The sequence below is a fragment of the Metopolophium dirhodum genome, chromosome 6, assembly GCF_019925205.1.
Source record: "Metopolophium dirhodum isolate CAU chromosome 6, ASM1992520v1, whole genome shotgun sequence".
NCBI lineage: Eukaryota > Metazoa > Arthropoda > Insecta > Hemiptera > Aphididae > Metopolophium > Metopolophium dirhodum.
Genome location: NC_083565.1, coordinates 20,879,761 through 20,894,113, shown reverse-complemented (window position 1 = coordinate 20,894,113; position 14,353 = coordinate 20,879,761). Strand labels below are relative to the sequence as shown.

Sequence of the window (14,353 nt, the reverse complement as noted above, 5' to 3'; positions counted from 1 at the left end):
AGTTGAGTCCCAAATTATTGTAATTTGTAGGTAATAGGTATAGTGTATTACACTACGGTGGCGTAAACAGGTATGAGGAATGGGTCCACAGGTTACCCCGGACTCCCTAGGACCTTTGTATGTACCTATATAAATTATAGGTACCTAACTACCTGTAGATTCTTTTCTTAGTTCATGGTTAAAATGTCTGTTATCTAACAATAGTATGGACCCCCTCCTTGAAAAAAATTTGGTTGCGCCACTGTTACACTAGTTGAGTTCCTAATAATTTAGTGAGTACTACAATATACTAATATTTTTCTTCCCATTTTAACAGATTTAAGACTTTCTATAATCTACAGTATTTAGACCTGCAAAGATATTTGGTCAAAAATGTTTTTTTACAGTTTAATTTTTTAGTTTCTTAGCCATTAAAAATATATAAGTAACGATGAAAATATTAAATATAAATATAAATAAAAATATATTCTCAATGAAGATAACAAACTTAAAAAATCATCAAGTTTGTCCAAAATTGCAATCTATAACTATAGAAATCCTTAGCTTAATCAACATTTAATATTATACTATAAATACAAACTAATTATTTATTGTAAATATTAACATATTTTATACCTGTTAAAATAATTTGATGAACACGTGATACGGTTGAGCCGTTTGTACTGTTCATTTTAAAAAAAAAATTTTAAATTCTAAGCAGATTGATGAATGTAATGATTTTACAATGATGTGTATTTTTTTTTATTTTTTTATTTTTATTTTTTAATTTTTGTGTCTGTCATCACCTTTTAGGACAGTAAAAATGCTTGGATTTTCTTCAACAATATCTTTTCTGATAGAAAAATGAATCTAGTTGGTACTTTGGGACGACAATTTTTCAGTAATTTTCAAAAGCACCATGAAAAACAACATAAAAATTAAGGAAAAACGGAAATTATTACGCAAAATTTGTTTACGAGAAAATCGATTTGGGTTAAAACTCTAAAACAAATAACTGTAGATACATGAACATTTCATTAACTGAGTGTTTATATTTTCAGTTTTTATACACCATAAAATGTTGACTCTTTTTGAGCTGTTTTTGTCAGTTTTCAATTTTTTTTTTTTCTATAAATATCAATAAAATTTTATTTGTTGGGTCTAAAAACGTGAAAATGTAATACAAGGCTCCTGCTATATTATTGTTACATTAGCAGTTGAAATATATTAAAAATACATAGTCACATTTTTTTTATAAGCATTTAAAGTTTGAATTTTGACAACATTTTATTCAAATTTAAAATTTAATAATTATTTTGTAATTAAAAATTTATAAAATGTTCAACTTGTATAGCTAATAGGATTGAAAATTTAGAACAATGTTTCATGTAAATAGGTTATATATAAATTTCTATTCATTCACAATAATATCATCATATATACTTACTGCTCAGTATAATATCATAGGCTGAGTGCTGACTGCAGACTGTTTTCGCTAAGAATCGTTTTTCGTATGCAATGATATTATATCGTTGAATTCAAATTTCACAGTTTTTTAAATTTATTTTAGTATTTTTCTAAATGTTGTTCTATTTTTCGTAGATTCAATATAGGTGGTACCTAAATAATAAATACTTTAAATACTTTAAATCGTGGTTATAAAAAGTGAATTCGGCGCATCCTAGTTTGGTCCCAAGTATACTAGGGACTAATCACAGGTATTTGCAGTGTATTACACTATAATATATTATAGTATTGGATCCGGGATTATTTTATGTAGGTACACACTACACACTGACAGTTGACACTAGTTGGATCCGGGATATTTCACTACAAAAGTTGTGTGCCAAATTATTTTAGGTATTATATACTAGTTATGCTTATGTGTCCTGTTATTTCTTAGTGAGTACCTACTACAGACTACAGTATTACACTTAACTAACATTTTCCTTCCCATTTTAATAGACTTATATAGGAGTTAAAGGAGTTAAAGTTAGGAGGATTACCCATGATCTATTTATACCAAAACCAAAGGTTTGATTAAGGGGGCTGGAGCGTGATTCATTTTCGGTCAAAAACATAGCTCACGACTTCAATCACTACGCCCAATACCTATAATGTTCTGATATTAATTTTAAAAGCAGATTTCAATTCGTCACTAAATTATCAATATGCTTTGACAATTTCATTTTTCTTTTTTTTTTACTTAGAAATTTACTAACAAAAAGATTAAAAATAAATCATATTAATCATAATTAAAATTTAAATACATTGATATAGAATATGAAAAATGTACGACAGTAAAAGCATAGTAAATTTAGAGGACAATTCAAATCTGGTTTCAAAATTTAAATCAGAACGTCCTACTGAAGTCACTGGCAGTATTTTTAGAAAAAAAATGTTAGTGATTTTATAAGGTAATAATATGTGATGACATGTGCATGCACGTAGGTAAAATGACAGACGTACATATCCGGTCACTATGATGTCCCTATAAAACGTGATGGGTACTACGAATTACACACACTAATGTCCATTTACTTTCAACACATTCACAAATCACAAGACCCATATAAACTGAAATATAAAATGCCTAGTTTTTACTCCTAAGAATGGATTACGCTCCAGCCCCCTTAATAATGTTAATTTACAATTTAATTTTTCAGATTCTTTGCTATTAAAATTATTTATTATAAACATTTTACAAAAGGTGATATAATAAAAATATATGTATATTGTATAATACCAAGAATTAATTTCGTAAACATTTTTATCAACACAACCAAAAAAGTGATTTTTTTAACAATATTTTATTTATTTTTATTTGAAAATGTTATAGGGTGTGACGACTGGGTATCCTATCTAATCACACGGTTCATGTTAAACTTTTATTATTCACTTATCAAATCTACTTATTTTACAAAAATTAATGTATAGATTGTATATTTATTTCAATAAAAAAAAAAGTAGGCAAGTGGGTGTCGCTCTGGCTCTGCTGTATAGTAGGTTACAAGTGGGTCACTGTAATGGATGGTGTTAAATTTGAGTTCAATGATATAATATCATTGTATAAGAAAAACGATTCTGAGCGAAAACGGTCAGTCAGCCTATGATATTACCAAGTATATTTGATGATATTATTGTGAGTAAGATAATTTATATATTTCTAAAATATCTTGTTTTAAATTTTCAATCCTTAGCTATAAAAGTTGAACATTTTATAAATTTTTAACCACAAAATAATTTTTAAATTTTAAATTTGATAAATGTTGTCAAAATTTGAACTTAAATGCTTATAAAAAAAAATTGTGCCTATGTATTTTTAATATTTTTCAACTGCTATTGTTACAATATATCAGGAGCATTGCATTAAATTTGCATGGTTTTTTAGCCGACAAATTAAATTTTATTGGTATTTATAGAAAAAAAACTAAGAAAATTGAAAACTGACAATGTCTAAAAGTATGTCTTTACATACAACAATTTTTTTCAACAAATACTGTGTGTATTTCTAAAAACAATACATTTCTAGCTCAACTCAGAATTTAAAAATAATATCCTTTTATTTAAATATTTTTTTAAAAGTTCTATCATGTATAGAAAATGATGAAATAAACATTTGAAAAATATGTCGAGTATCTAAAGTGAATAATTTTTTAACACCATCGCCGAAATAAGAAAATTGTAGGTAGTATGAGAATTTGTTAATTTATGGGTGAACATCCAATGTCGAACTCCAAATGCTCGTAAAAAATTAATTTAACATTTTACCCCTTCAAAGTACCAACTATAGATTCCAACTCCTACCTATCAGAAAGAATGCTGTTGAAGAAAATTGAAGCATTTTTAATGTCCCGACAGCTACACATAATATTGTAAAATCAATACATTCATTGCTTCGCATTTGCCACAGAACCATTTTTTTCATTGGTTATACCAAACACCCATAATTATTTTTTTCACGTCATAAACCACTCACCTCTAGTGGATATAGTACACAGAATCTATTTTTGTTTAAATGAATAAATTACACGTAGGCACACCTCGCGAGTCGTGGACCTATGGTGTGATTTTTAACGCATTTCGTTAAAATTGTTTGCTATAATAATAACTATTAACTACCAATACGCGTTTTAAAATTGTATCCTGATTTGAAGTAATAATATATTTTATCACTGCGGTGTACCTATAATTATTTAAGTAAGAACTAGGAAGAATATAATATTAAATACACATAGAAGATAGGAAAATAGGATCAAAAATTAGGTGACCACATTTATGATTCGAGCTAGAAAAAAGGTTCAAACACCGCATTTCTGTGATGAGTGGTGATATTTTATTTAAAGATGACGGTAATATGTGAGACATTTTAAGATCTGAAATAAATAAAATTACTAACAACAATTTTTACTGAACAAACGTCAAACGAATACAATTTGATTTAAAAACAACATTTTAGAATTAAAAATAAAATAAATGTTTATCTCATCTAATATCTACTAATCATTCATAAAGATAAAATTTGTTTTCATTTAGCAGTTTCTTTAAATCGGTGGTTGATTGAAGTAAATAAAACATTAAACAGCGTATATGTCAATTTTAGAACCTGAAATAAATACAAATATATGACCTATTATATTGGCTATTATAATTTATAATAATTTATGTTTTCTAAAATCAGCAACCGAGAAATTTTAAGTAAAATCCAAAAACATTTTGTTACTACATATATTTATAGCATTTATAATAATAGATAAACAATAACACTGCTTACTTTGACTAGTAGATTTAAGTTTATGGTGAAAATGTAATATATTCTAAATTCTAATGATATTGTTGCTTTTGTCATCATCATTAAAATAAGTCGTTTAAATGATTTGTTTCGAGAATAACATGGTTTATGTTCGAAAAGTGAGTTCAATATACCATCGTGCTAAGAAGTTAAAATAATTATAAATATATTATATAGGTAGTTACATGGCAAACACCTATTATAATATGAAAAAGTATTGACGTATAATGTATAGGTACTAACGTTCGTGGACATATTTGTTTTAAATAATTTTAAGTTATCTTCTATCGTTTTAGGTCAATAAAAAATTATGACGATGTAACAATTGTCTGTAAACATTATTTTTCAAAATGTTCGATGTATGGTTATTGACTTAAACTTAAAAAACAAATATTTCCAAAAACATTAGAAGATTTTGAAAAATTAGTGTTTACCATGTGAAATACTGAAATAATATGCAATAAATAATACAATAAAACATATAGCCACATTACATGCATCAAGTATAATACCAGTGTTGGGTATAGTAACGTAATTATAACGTTATTGTAACGGCGTTACTTTGCTAGTAACGCGTTACGTAATTTCATTAGAATTATTTCCAAGTAACGAAAATGTAATGTAAATTACTTTTGAAAAGTAATTTCTATAGAATAACGCGTTACAGTTTCGAATTATTAAGTACCTACACCTACCTACCTATTGCGAATTCAAAAAACATGTTTGTTTATTACGCGGGTATTATATTATGTTTACCAATCTGATATTTGTATACCTACATTTAATTTTAACTCGCCACATTTCAGTTTTCGATTGTTTTGACATTTGACATGTCGAATTGCACCTAAATCACGAAACCGTTTATTAAATTTACTATTTAATTTTATTCCTTTAAATAGGTTTCCTATGAATAGCTTGTGTGGAAGACTAAGTTATATACGATCCTATTAACTATTCAGGTTTTATAAAGAATTTGTTATTTGTATGTTCAATTTGGCTGCAGAAAATAATTGCCAAGAAATTAAATTTTTTTTTTCTTACAAAAAAGTAATGAGTTACTTTTTTATTTGAAAAGTAAAGTAATTTCGTTACAATTTTATTTTAGTAACGAGTAAAGTAACTTAATTACATTTATCTCTTAGTAACGAATAAAGTAACTTAATTACTTTTCAAAAGTAACTTACCCAACACTGTATAATACATATTACAAATACTTACTAAATCATACATATTGCTAGCACAAATGCAATAAATTGAAATTGTCATGAAACCCGCCACATCACTAGCTATACACAATCCCAATATTATTGGATCAACAAAACCCTAAAAATAATACCGGTATAATTAATAACTTAATCCCTATTTTATAATTAATTGTTGTTATATGGTCATATATTATTAAAAATAATATAGTATTATATTCTTTTAAAACTAAATTCTTGGTTTTAATATGTAATTTTATCCAAATTTGAACTTTAAATGTCTGTAAAAAAATAACTGTGTTTATATAATGTTTTAGAAATGTTGGTTACATTATGAATTATCTATGAGAATTCTTGCCTTAGATTTTCAATCATTAGCTATAAAAATTGAACATAGTATCATTTTTTAACTACAGTAAATTTGAAAATATTCGATATTTTGATAAATCTTGTTAACATTTGAATTTTAAATACTTATTAAAAAAAAATCATGCACATCATTAATAATTATTAACTCCTATTATAACAACTTATAAGGAACTAACATTTTCATAGAAATTGCTAATATTAACATTCAGTGAAAATGTCATCTATATTTGTGTCATCGCTTATTTTTTTTAGAGTTACACTAAAAAAACACAACATAAATTGTTTGTTTATTATTTTAATTTAGAACAATATATGTGTTAATGTTTAAATTTATATTATATGAATTGAGTAGAAAGGTAATATTTTCAATGTATATTCTACAGGATAATATTTTTTACAAAATTCTATAAAATATAAAATTTTTGAAATAGTTTAGTTGTTATAACCACATAGTTAAAAATGTTTTTCAACTATTAATACAATTAATCAAATACATTAATACTACCACACACCTGTATGACTTGAATCATTGTACAGACTGATAAGCCAACATATAGTATAAAAGTTTCTATTATTATTAATATTGGTTTTTTATATACTGTGTTCATATCTTTAAAAAACCTAAAAATAAAGTAAGTAGGTTTATAGTATTAATATTGTACATTTGCACCTAAGTAATAATAAGTTTTTTGATTTGGTCTCTTAGGTACTAATTTATACTCTAGTGTATGTGATCAATGATATTTATACAATTTTGGTTATAGGTATTATTATAGATTAATTCATAAATCATTGCGGTTGCGTAGTTTCTATAATTAGTAATTGGTTCTAATGGTTCTAAGGCTGATATAAGTTTTTATAATCGTAATAGTGGGCGCTATACCCACACATCCCCATTGTCAGTGAAATTGCATAGATCATGATATTATATATAATATATTAATTTATTATTATAAATTAATGAGGTAATAATGGTTTAATAAAGTTGTATAATTACAATATTTAATAATTAAATTGAATATAAGTATTGTTTATAATATTATAAAGTCCATCTTCCATTTTATTTTTTGGATAAAATGTCTAGTAGGGATGTGTCTTTGGGATTCAATTTTTCTTCAAGATTATTAGGCGGCTAAATTTGAGTAAACAGGAAACTTTAATCCATTTTAAATATTTATTTTGTCCGGACAGAATGTTTAAGTTAAATGTCACCATGCAAGTACACTTATATAAACTATAAGTACCTACAGTGCGTTGAACATGGCTTACTTCAACACCTGTTGATGGTGTTTGATCGCGACCCTTAATTTCTCTTCGTCCTCGGTTACCATCGCTTCTTGGACCTGTTCTTCGAGTATCTGAAAATGTTCCTTCACGACGCCCGTGGAATACATAAACGTCACGTTCAAGAAACAAATTTCCAAGTGTGCAATATACGTGGGCACAGCGTATACAATATATTTGCACACGTAAACTGCAGTCGCATGTGTCGTCTTTATCGGCAGCACGTCCATGAAAGGGAACGTGAACGGATCGCCCATCCGCACCCAATCCAACGAAACCGTGTACAACACGGGAATCGCCACGAACACGTGGGACATGATAAAGTGGTATCTGATCACCGTCACGATTTTCCGTCTATAGTTTTCCGGTATTCCCACTTTCCGTGAACGCTGGTACATATCACGATGTTCGGACTGATGGTAGACCCTGACGGCTATTAAAGAAAAAACGCAGATTTCGATGATGAAGCACAGGAGGCCGTACATGCGAATGGATAGATCTTCCGTCGAGTAGACGAACGACATGTACGTCGAAATGGCGAAGAACAGAGTTACGGCCAACTCGCAGTAGGCAAAAAATACCACACGCATCGTGCCATGACCACCGTCGTCACTGCACCCCGACCTTTGTAAAAATATCTCAACTATGTCCACCATGTCGTGTAGTCGTTGGCATACTGAGTGTGATTATTTTTTTCTTTCTTATTTATTCGACACTGATGTGGTGTTTATAAATTAATGTCGATATGAAAAAAACATAAAGGTACAATATTTAATGTTATAAAATTATATAGGCTAGTCCTATATAATAGGTTTGCCTCTTATTAGTAATGTAAAACTGACTTACTATATACTATACCTATGCATTAATTATGTTGGTAGATACTAACAACCTATATATTATTTAACTTGGTCATGTGGAACGCTAGGTACAATCTTTAATATTTTATGAAGGACTATGGCCTATGAATAGTGGTGAAAAATTCTATGAAAATGTATTTTTGTATTTCCAATGATATGGTTTTACTGAGCGGTTTGAGAGTAAATACACCCATTATCAATATTGTAGAAGAGAAGTTAATCTATGTCTGTTTAAAAGTCAATTTTCGATATTTTATTTACTAAACTCAAAAATTCAAATTGAAAAAGTAAAATATCACATGTTTTAGAGTTAAATATTGGACATTGAAAATAAAATTCGAAAATCGACTTATTTACAAACCTAGATAAACTTCTTCTCTTCAATATTTTGTATAATAGGTGTTCATACTGTGATGTCACTCAGTAAGCTATATTATTAGAAAATATATACGAAACTAAGTGTTTCACTAAAATTCACATTTGTAATTTAGTGTGTTACTGACATGTGCGTGTACGTTCCGATATTTATTTTATACACAGTCACTCACACTAATGATCACTTACTACGCCCACATTTACACGACCCGCATGCAATCAAATAGAAAATTGCCAATATTGAACTCCTTAAAAACGGTCGGTATGCAACCCCAAGAGCTACCTGTAGAGTGTAGACCTATAATTCAAATACTCACCTCTGGTTAATAATGTAACTATAACTACCTACTACCTATAATATGCATTAATTAGATGGGTACTAACACGCACTAACCCTGCATATTGAATTACGTACAGTGACAAAAATTTATAATATCGATTATCAATAACAAAACAATAAAACATAGAACGCTCGTAGACCGTCACGGTTTTGTTGAAGTACTCGTCACTTGTATATGCGTGATTCCGCCGCGTATTTTATTTATTATTAAAATTATTGTCACATTTTCGACGTACGTATTATTTGTTTATTTGTTTACCATTCTTTCAAAAATATCCAAACCATGTTCGCCATGCTGCGTTATCATTGACACACTGAATGTGATTATTTTTCGGTATCTTATTTATCCAACACTGACGTGCAGGTGTTGTTTATTATTAATTAATGTTGATGTTATGCAAAAAAACATGCAGGTACAACATTTAATATCTTATAATTATAGGCTAGCCAAACGTCCGCCCTCTATTAATAAAACAAAAATGACTACTACCTATAAATTAATTTTATTGGTACTAACGTCTAACACGCACTAATCTATATGACTATAATATACTAGTATATTATACTATTATTTAATTTGGTCACGTGTAACGCTAGGATACATATTAAATTTAAAAAAAAGGTGGGAAAGTGGATGTCGCTCTGCTGTGCAGTAGGTTACAATGGGTCACTGTAATGGACAGAGATGTAAAATTTCATGTTTTCACTGACTTGTTGAAACTTTTCATGTTGTCATTGACTTGTTGAAACTTTTCAGAAACTTTTCATGTTTTAATGAAACTTTTCAAAAAAATTGAAACTTTTGATTTAATACTTTTATATACCTTTAATTTGTTTTGTATATGATTCAATATCTTTTTTTTAAAAATCTTAATAATATTGTCAAATTATTTAAAATTGATTTATATACCTATTAATGTAATATTACCTATTAGATGCTGGTCACCTTAATTTCATTTAAACGGTAATCATTGAATACTAATAATTATTATATTGAAGCAGTGTTTAATTGTTTATTTTTCTAGTAATTTATCGATTTTCCAATATAAACTAATATTAACTTTTAAAATCAAACTGAGACTAAAAATAATAACAAACCTAATATATTTAATGAACAATAATTGGTTTGTCTCGAATTCATGATGAATAACAAAGGCAGTACATCATAGAAAACAAATTAAATATTACAAGGCAGTTAACAAACTATAAAAACTAATTATTACTAGATAATAGATTTATCGTACTATCATAGTTGTAGCAAACTATATATCTTAGTTCGTGGCAACTAGCAAATAACCTTAGATCATATACAATGGATGGAGCTACTTTAATCATTTACTGTGTCCAACATAACCCCCCACTTATTAGTTATTTTATAGTGATTGTTGGCGAAACGCATGCGTAATAACTCGTTGTTCCTAGAAATTAAATGGGTGGTGGGGGATTATGTTGGACACAACAAAATAATTTTTAAATTTTAAATTTGATAAATGTTGTCAATATTCGAACTTTAAATGCTTATAAAAAAAATTGTGCCTATGAATTTTTAATATTTTTAAACTGCTATTGTAACAGTATATCAGGAGCCTTGTATTGAGTTTTCACAAATTATTACCCAACAAATAAAATTGTGACATCAAATAAATAATAATGCAAAATAATATTTTCAAAAACATTTGCACTTCTTGAAATAATGAGTGTTCAATCATAAAACAATCACTCTGTATACTACACCCAGTGGCGTCATTTCGTTTTCGAGAGGGGCAACAATTTTGACCGGTCCATAATAAAACTGAAAAAAAACCACTCATTAAAATCACATTACATTAAAACTGCATTTGTATTTGTTTTGAGATACAAATCATTTGTATCTCAATACAAATAGGCTTCTTACATAATTTTATCCTTAATAGTTACAATCACGGTTATCTGAAATAACCGTGGTTTCAATCATAGGCATATAATAATACCTCTATTTTATCGAGACATAACAATGACTAAATAATTTTAGATTCTGAGCGAAGCGATGAATGTATTGATTTTATATGATGTGTGTTTTTTTTTTATTTTTTTTATTTTTGTGTCTGTTATCACCTTTTAGGACAGTAAAAGTGCTTGGATTTTCTTCAACAGTAACTTTTCTGATAGGAAAGTGAATCTAGTTGATAATTTGGGGGGTCAAAAGTAAGGTTAGGTTAAGGTTAGGTCCAGTAGTTTTCAAAAGCGACGTGAAAAACAAAAGAAAAATTAAGGAAAAACGGGAATTTCTACGCAAAATCTGTTTTCGAGAAAATCGATTTTGGTTTTTGGTGTAACTCTAAAACAAATGACCGTAGGGACATGAAATGTTGACTGAATGTTTATATTAGCATTTTCTATACACTATAACATTGTCAGTTTTCAATTTTTTTAGTTTTTTTTTCTATAAATATCAATAAAATTTTATCTGTTGAGTAAAAAAGCTTGACAATTTAATAGAAGCCTCCTAGGTTATTGTTTCAAAGGCAGATGAAAAAAATTAAAAATCCTTAGTCACAGTTTTTATTTATAAGCATTTAAAGTTCAAATTTTGACAAAATACGGAAAAATCACGAAAACTAGCAAATTATTTTGAGTTTAGAATTCATAAAAATTATTCTTTTTAAATCTAAGATTTTAAAATGTAATATAAGATTACTTATAAGTTTGTCTACCTTTATCAAAAAAAAATGTCTAAAAGAAACTTAAATACATTTTTATGAGTGTATTTGATATTCACTCGATTTCTCATGTAACAATTTTCATATTTTATTGTAATTAAAAAACGAATGACTGTAGATACTTGAAAATTTTACTGAATGTTTATATTTTCATTTTCTATACACGATAAAATTTTGAAAATATTATGACTCTATTTGAGCTGTTTACGGACATTGTCAGTTTTCAATTTTTTTAGTTTTTTTTCTATAAATATCAATAAAATTTTATTTGTTGGGTAAAAAAGCGTGAAAATTTATTATAAGGCTCCTGATATATCGTTCTAATAGCAGTTGAAAAATATTAAAAATACATAGGCACAATTTTTTTTTATAAGCATTTAAAGTTCAAATTTTGACAACATTTATCAAATTTATAATTTATTAATTATTTTGTAGGTAAAAATGTATAAAATGTTTAACTTTTATGGCTAAGGATTGAAAATTTAAAACAAGGCTCCACGTAAATAGGTTATATATAAATTACTTAATTCACAATAATATCATCAAATATACTTGGTAATATCACAGGCTGACTGACCGTTTTCGCTCAGAATCGTTTTTCTTATACAATGATATTATATCATTGAATTCAAATTTAACACCATCCATTACAGTGACCCACTTGTAACCTACTGTACAGCAGAGCGACATCCACTTACCCACCTTTTTTTTAATTTTATTTAAAGCCTCTATAGTATAAACTATGATAGCTTGACAATTACATTATTTAATTAATACATGATAATATGTAGAGGGATACCTAAATATATTACATATTAGCTACATAAACAGCATATTTTCTGATGGGACAGTGAATCTAGTTGGTACTTTGAGGGGGTAAAAAGTAAAAGATTCCCATTGTATAGCTTTCAAAAACGCCGGGAAAAACAAAATACAAATTAAGACAAATCGAGAATTTTTACGACAAAATTGATTTTGGGTATTAGTATAACTCTAAAACAAATGATCGTAGGTAAATCATCACTGAATATTTATATTAGTATTTTCCATAGGTACACCATACAATTTTCAAAATATTTTGACTTGTTTTGAGCTGTTTACGGACATTTCTGTTTCCATTTTTTTCTATAAATGTCAATATTTAATATGTTGGGTCAAAAAGCTTAAAAATGTAATACAAGGCTTCTAAAATATATTGTTACAATGACAGTTGAAAAATATAGCAAATACATACCTATAGGTAGGCATAATTATTTTTAATAATTATTTAAAGTTCAATTTTTGAACAATATTTACCAAATTTAAAATTTAAAAAGGTGGGTAAGTGGATGTCACTCTGCTGTACAGTAGGTTACAAGTAGGTCACTGTAATGCAGTGGTTCTCAACCAGTGTCCGGGGCACAATACTGTGCCGCAAGATCGACTAGGTGTGCCGCGAGAAATGTCTGATATTTGGGATTATGCTATTGAAAATACCAATTTTTATAAAACTGTGGCAATTAAATGTCAATTAATTGTGCAGATAAGACCGCGATGCATATGTAAGCACATAGCGATGAGTGATCAGTGCCGCAACAATTGGGGGTGCTAGGGGTGCAAAGAACCCCCGGGCCCCCGTTAAATCATAACAATGGACCCCAGGGCCAGTGGCCGAACTATTTGGAACTTTTTATTATTTTAATGTGTTTTATAAAGTTGAAAGTGGTATCTTACTATCTTATTATTTTATCAAAAAATATAAACTAATGAATTTGGGCCCCCACACGAGTTTTCTCAGTGGGGCCCAGTATTTCATATGTATATGAAAATTAAAAAAAAAAATGAATACATTAGAATCATAATTATTATTATTTAATATTTATTATAATATAAAACAAAGTCCTAACTATAATTATAACAAAATAATAAAAATAATAATTTCGAATGGCCGGGGGCTGAATTATACCTCCAATGTCATATTCTCGAATTTCCTAATTTTTCTATGTTGTGACGGCTGATGATTTATTACATTTAAATTGGGACAAGAAAAAAAATAAATGGTTTTAAGGGCCGCATACTACTTTGCTCCTCAGTCCTCACCTATCTGTGTACAATCAATACAATGTGCAATGTGTTCAATGCTCTTCACCTACCTGTAAGCACTGTATATTATATTAACTACATAATATAACGTATAAATAGCTAAAAACAACAAGCAATATGTATTTAATGACCTATTGGTACATGACCATAGTCGCAACTATTCTTAAAAATTCTGGGGGGCTACAGCACACCTAACAAAACTATTAATTTAAAATAACCTATAAACGCCTTATATCTAAATAAATAAGGAATATTTTTTGGAGGGGTCTGAATCGTAGTTGGGGGGTGGGGGCTATAGCCCCCCTCTCCCCTCCCCTGTAGTTTTGCCTCTATACATGGGCCCTATATATTTGGTCGCACACCCACCAATA

The 14,353-nt window shown here is 28.1% G+C and overlaps 1 protein-coding gene across 1 annotated transcript; it reads right to left on the bottom strand.

The window, feature by feature from the left end:
- Positions 1-4,403: 4,403 nt before the first annotated feature.
- LOC132947817 (uncharacterized) lies at positions 4,404-8,282 on the bottom strand. The gene is made up of 5 exons (XM_061018045.1): positions 7,612-8,282; positions 6,855-6,963; positions 5,990-6,094; positions 4,754-4,912; positions 4,404-4,585 (listed from the first exon to the last, which is right to left on the bottom strand). Exons 1-5 carry the CDS (start codon positions 8,280-8,282, stop codon positions 4,508-4,510), a joined length of 1,122 nt encoding a protein of 373 aa, XP_060874028.1. The 3' UTR covers positions 4,404-4,507.
- Positions 8,283-14,353: the final 6,071 nt, after the last annotated feature.

Coding starts and splice junctions, on each gene's coding strand:
- LOC132947817 (XM_061018045.1), bottom strand. CDS start 8,282: ATGGTGGACATAGTTGAGATATTTTTACAAAGGTCGGGGTGCAGTGAC. Junction 6,964..7,611: donor CACCATCAACAGGTGTTGAA/GTAAGCCATGTT, acceptor CTTTATTTTTAG/GTTTTTTAAAGATATGAACA. Junction 6,095..6,854: donor CAATGATTCAAGTCATACAG/GTGTGTGGTAGT, acceptor TATTATTTTTAG/GGTTTTGTTGATCCAATAAT.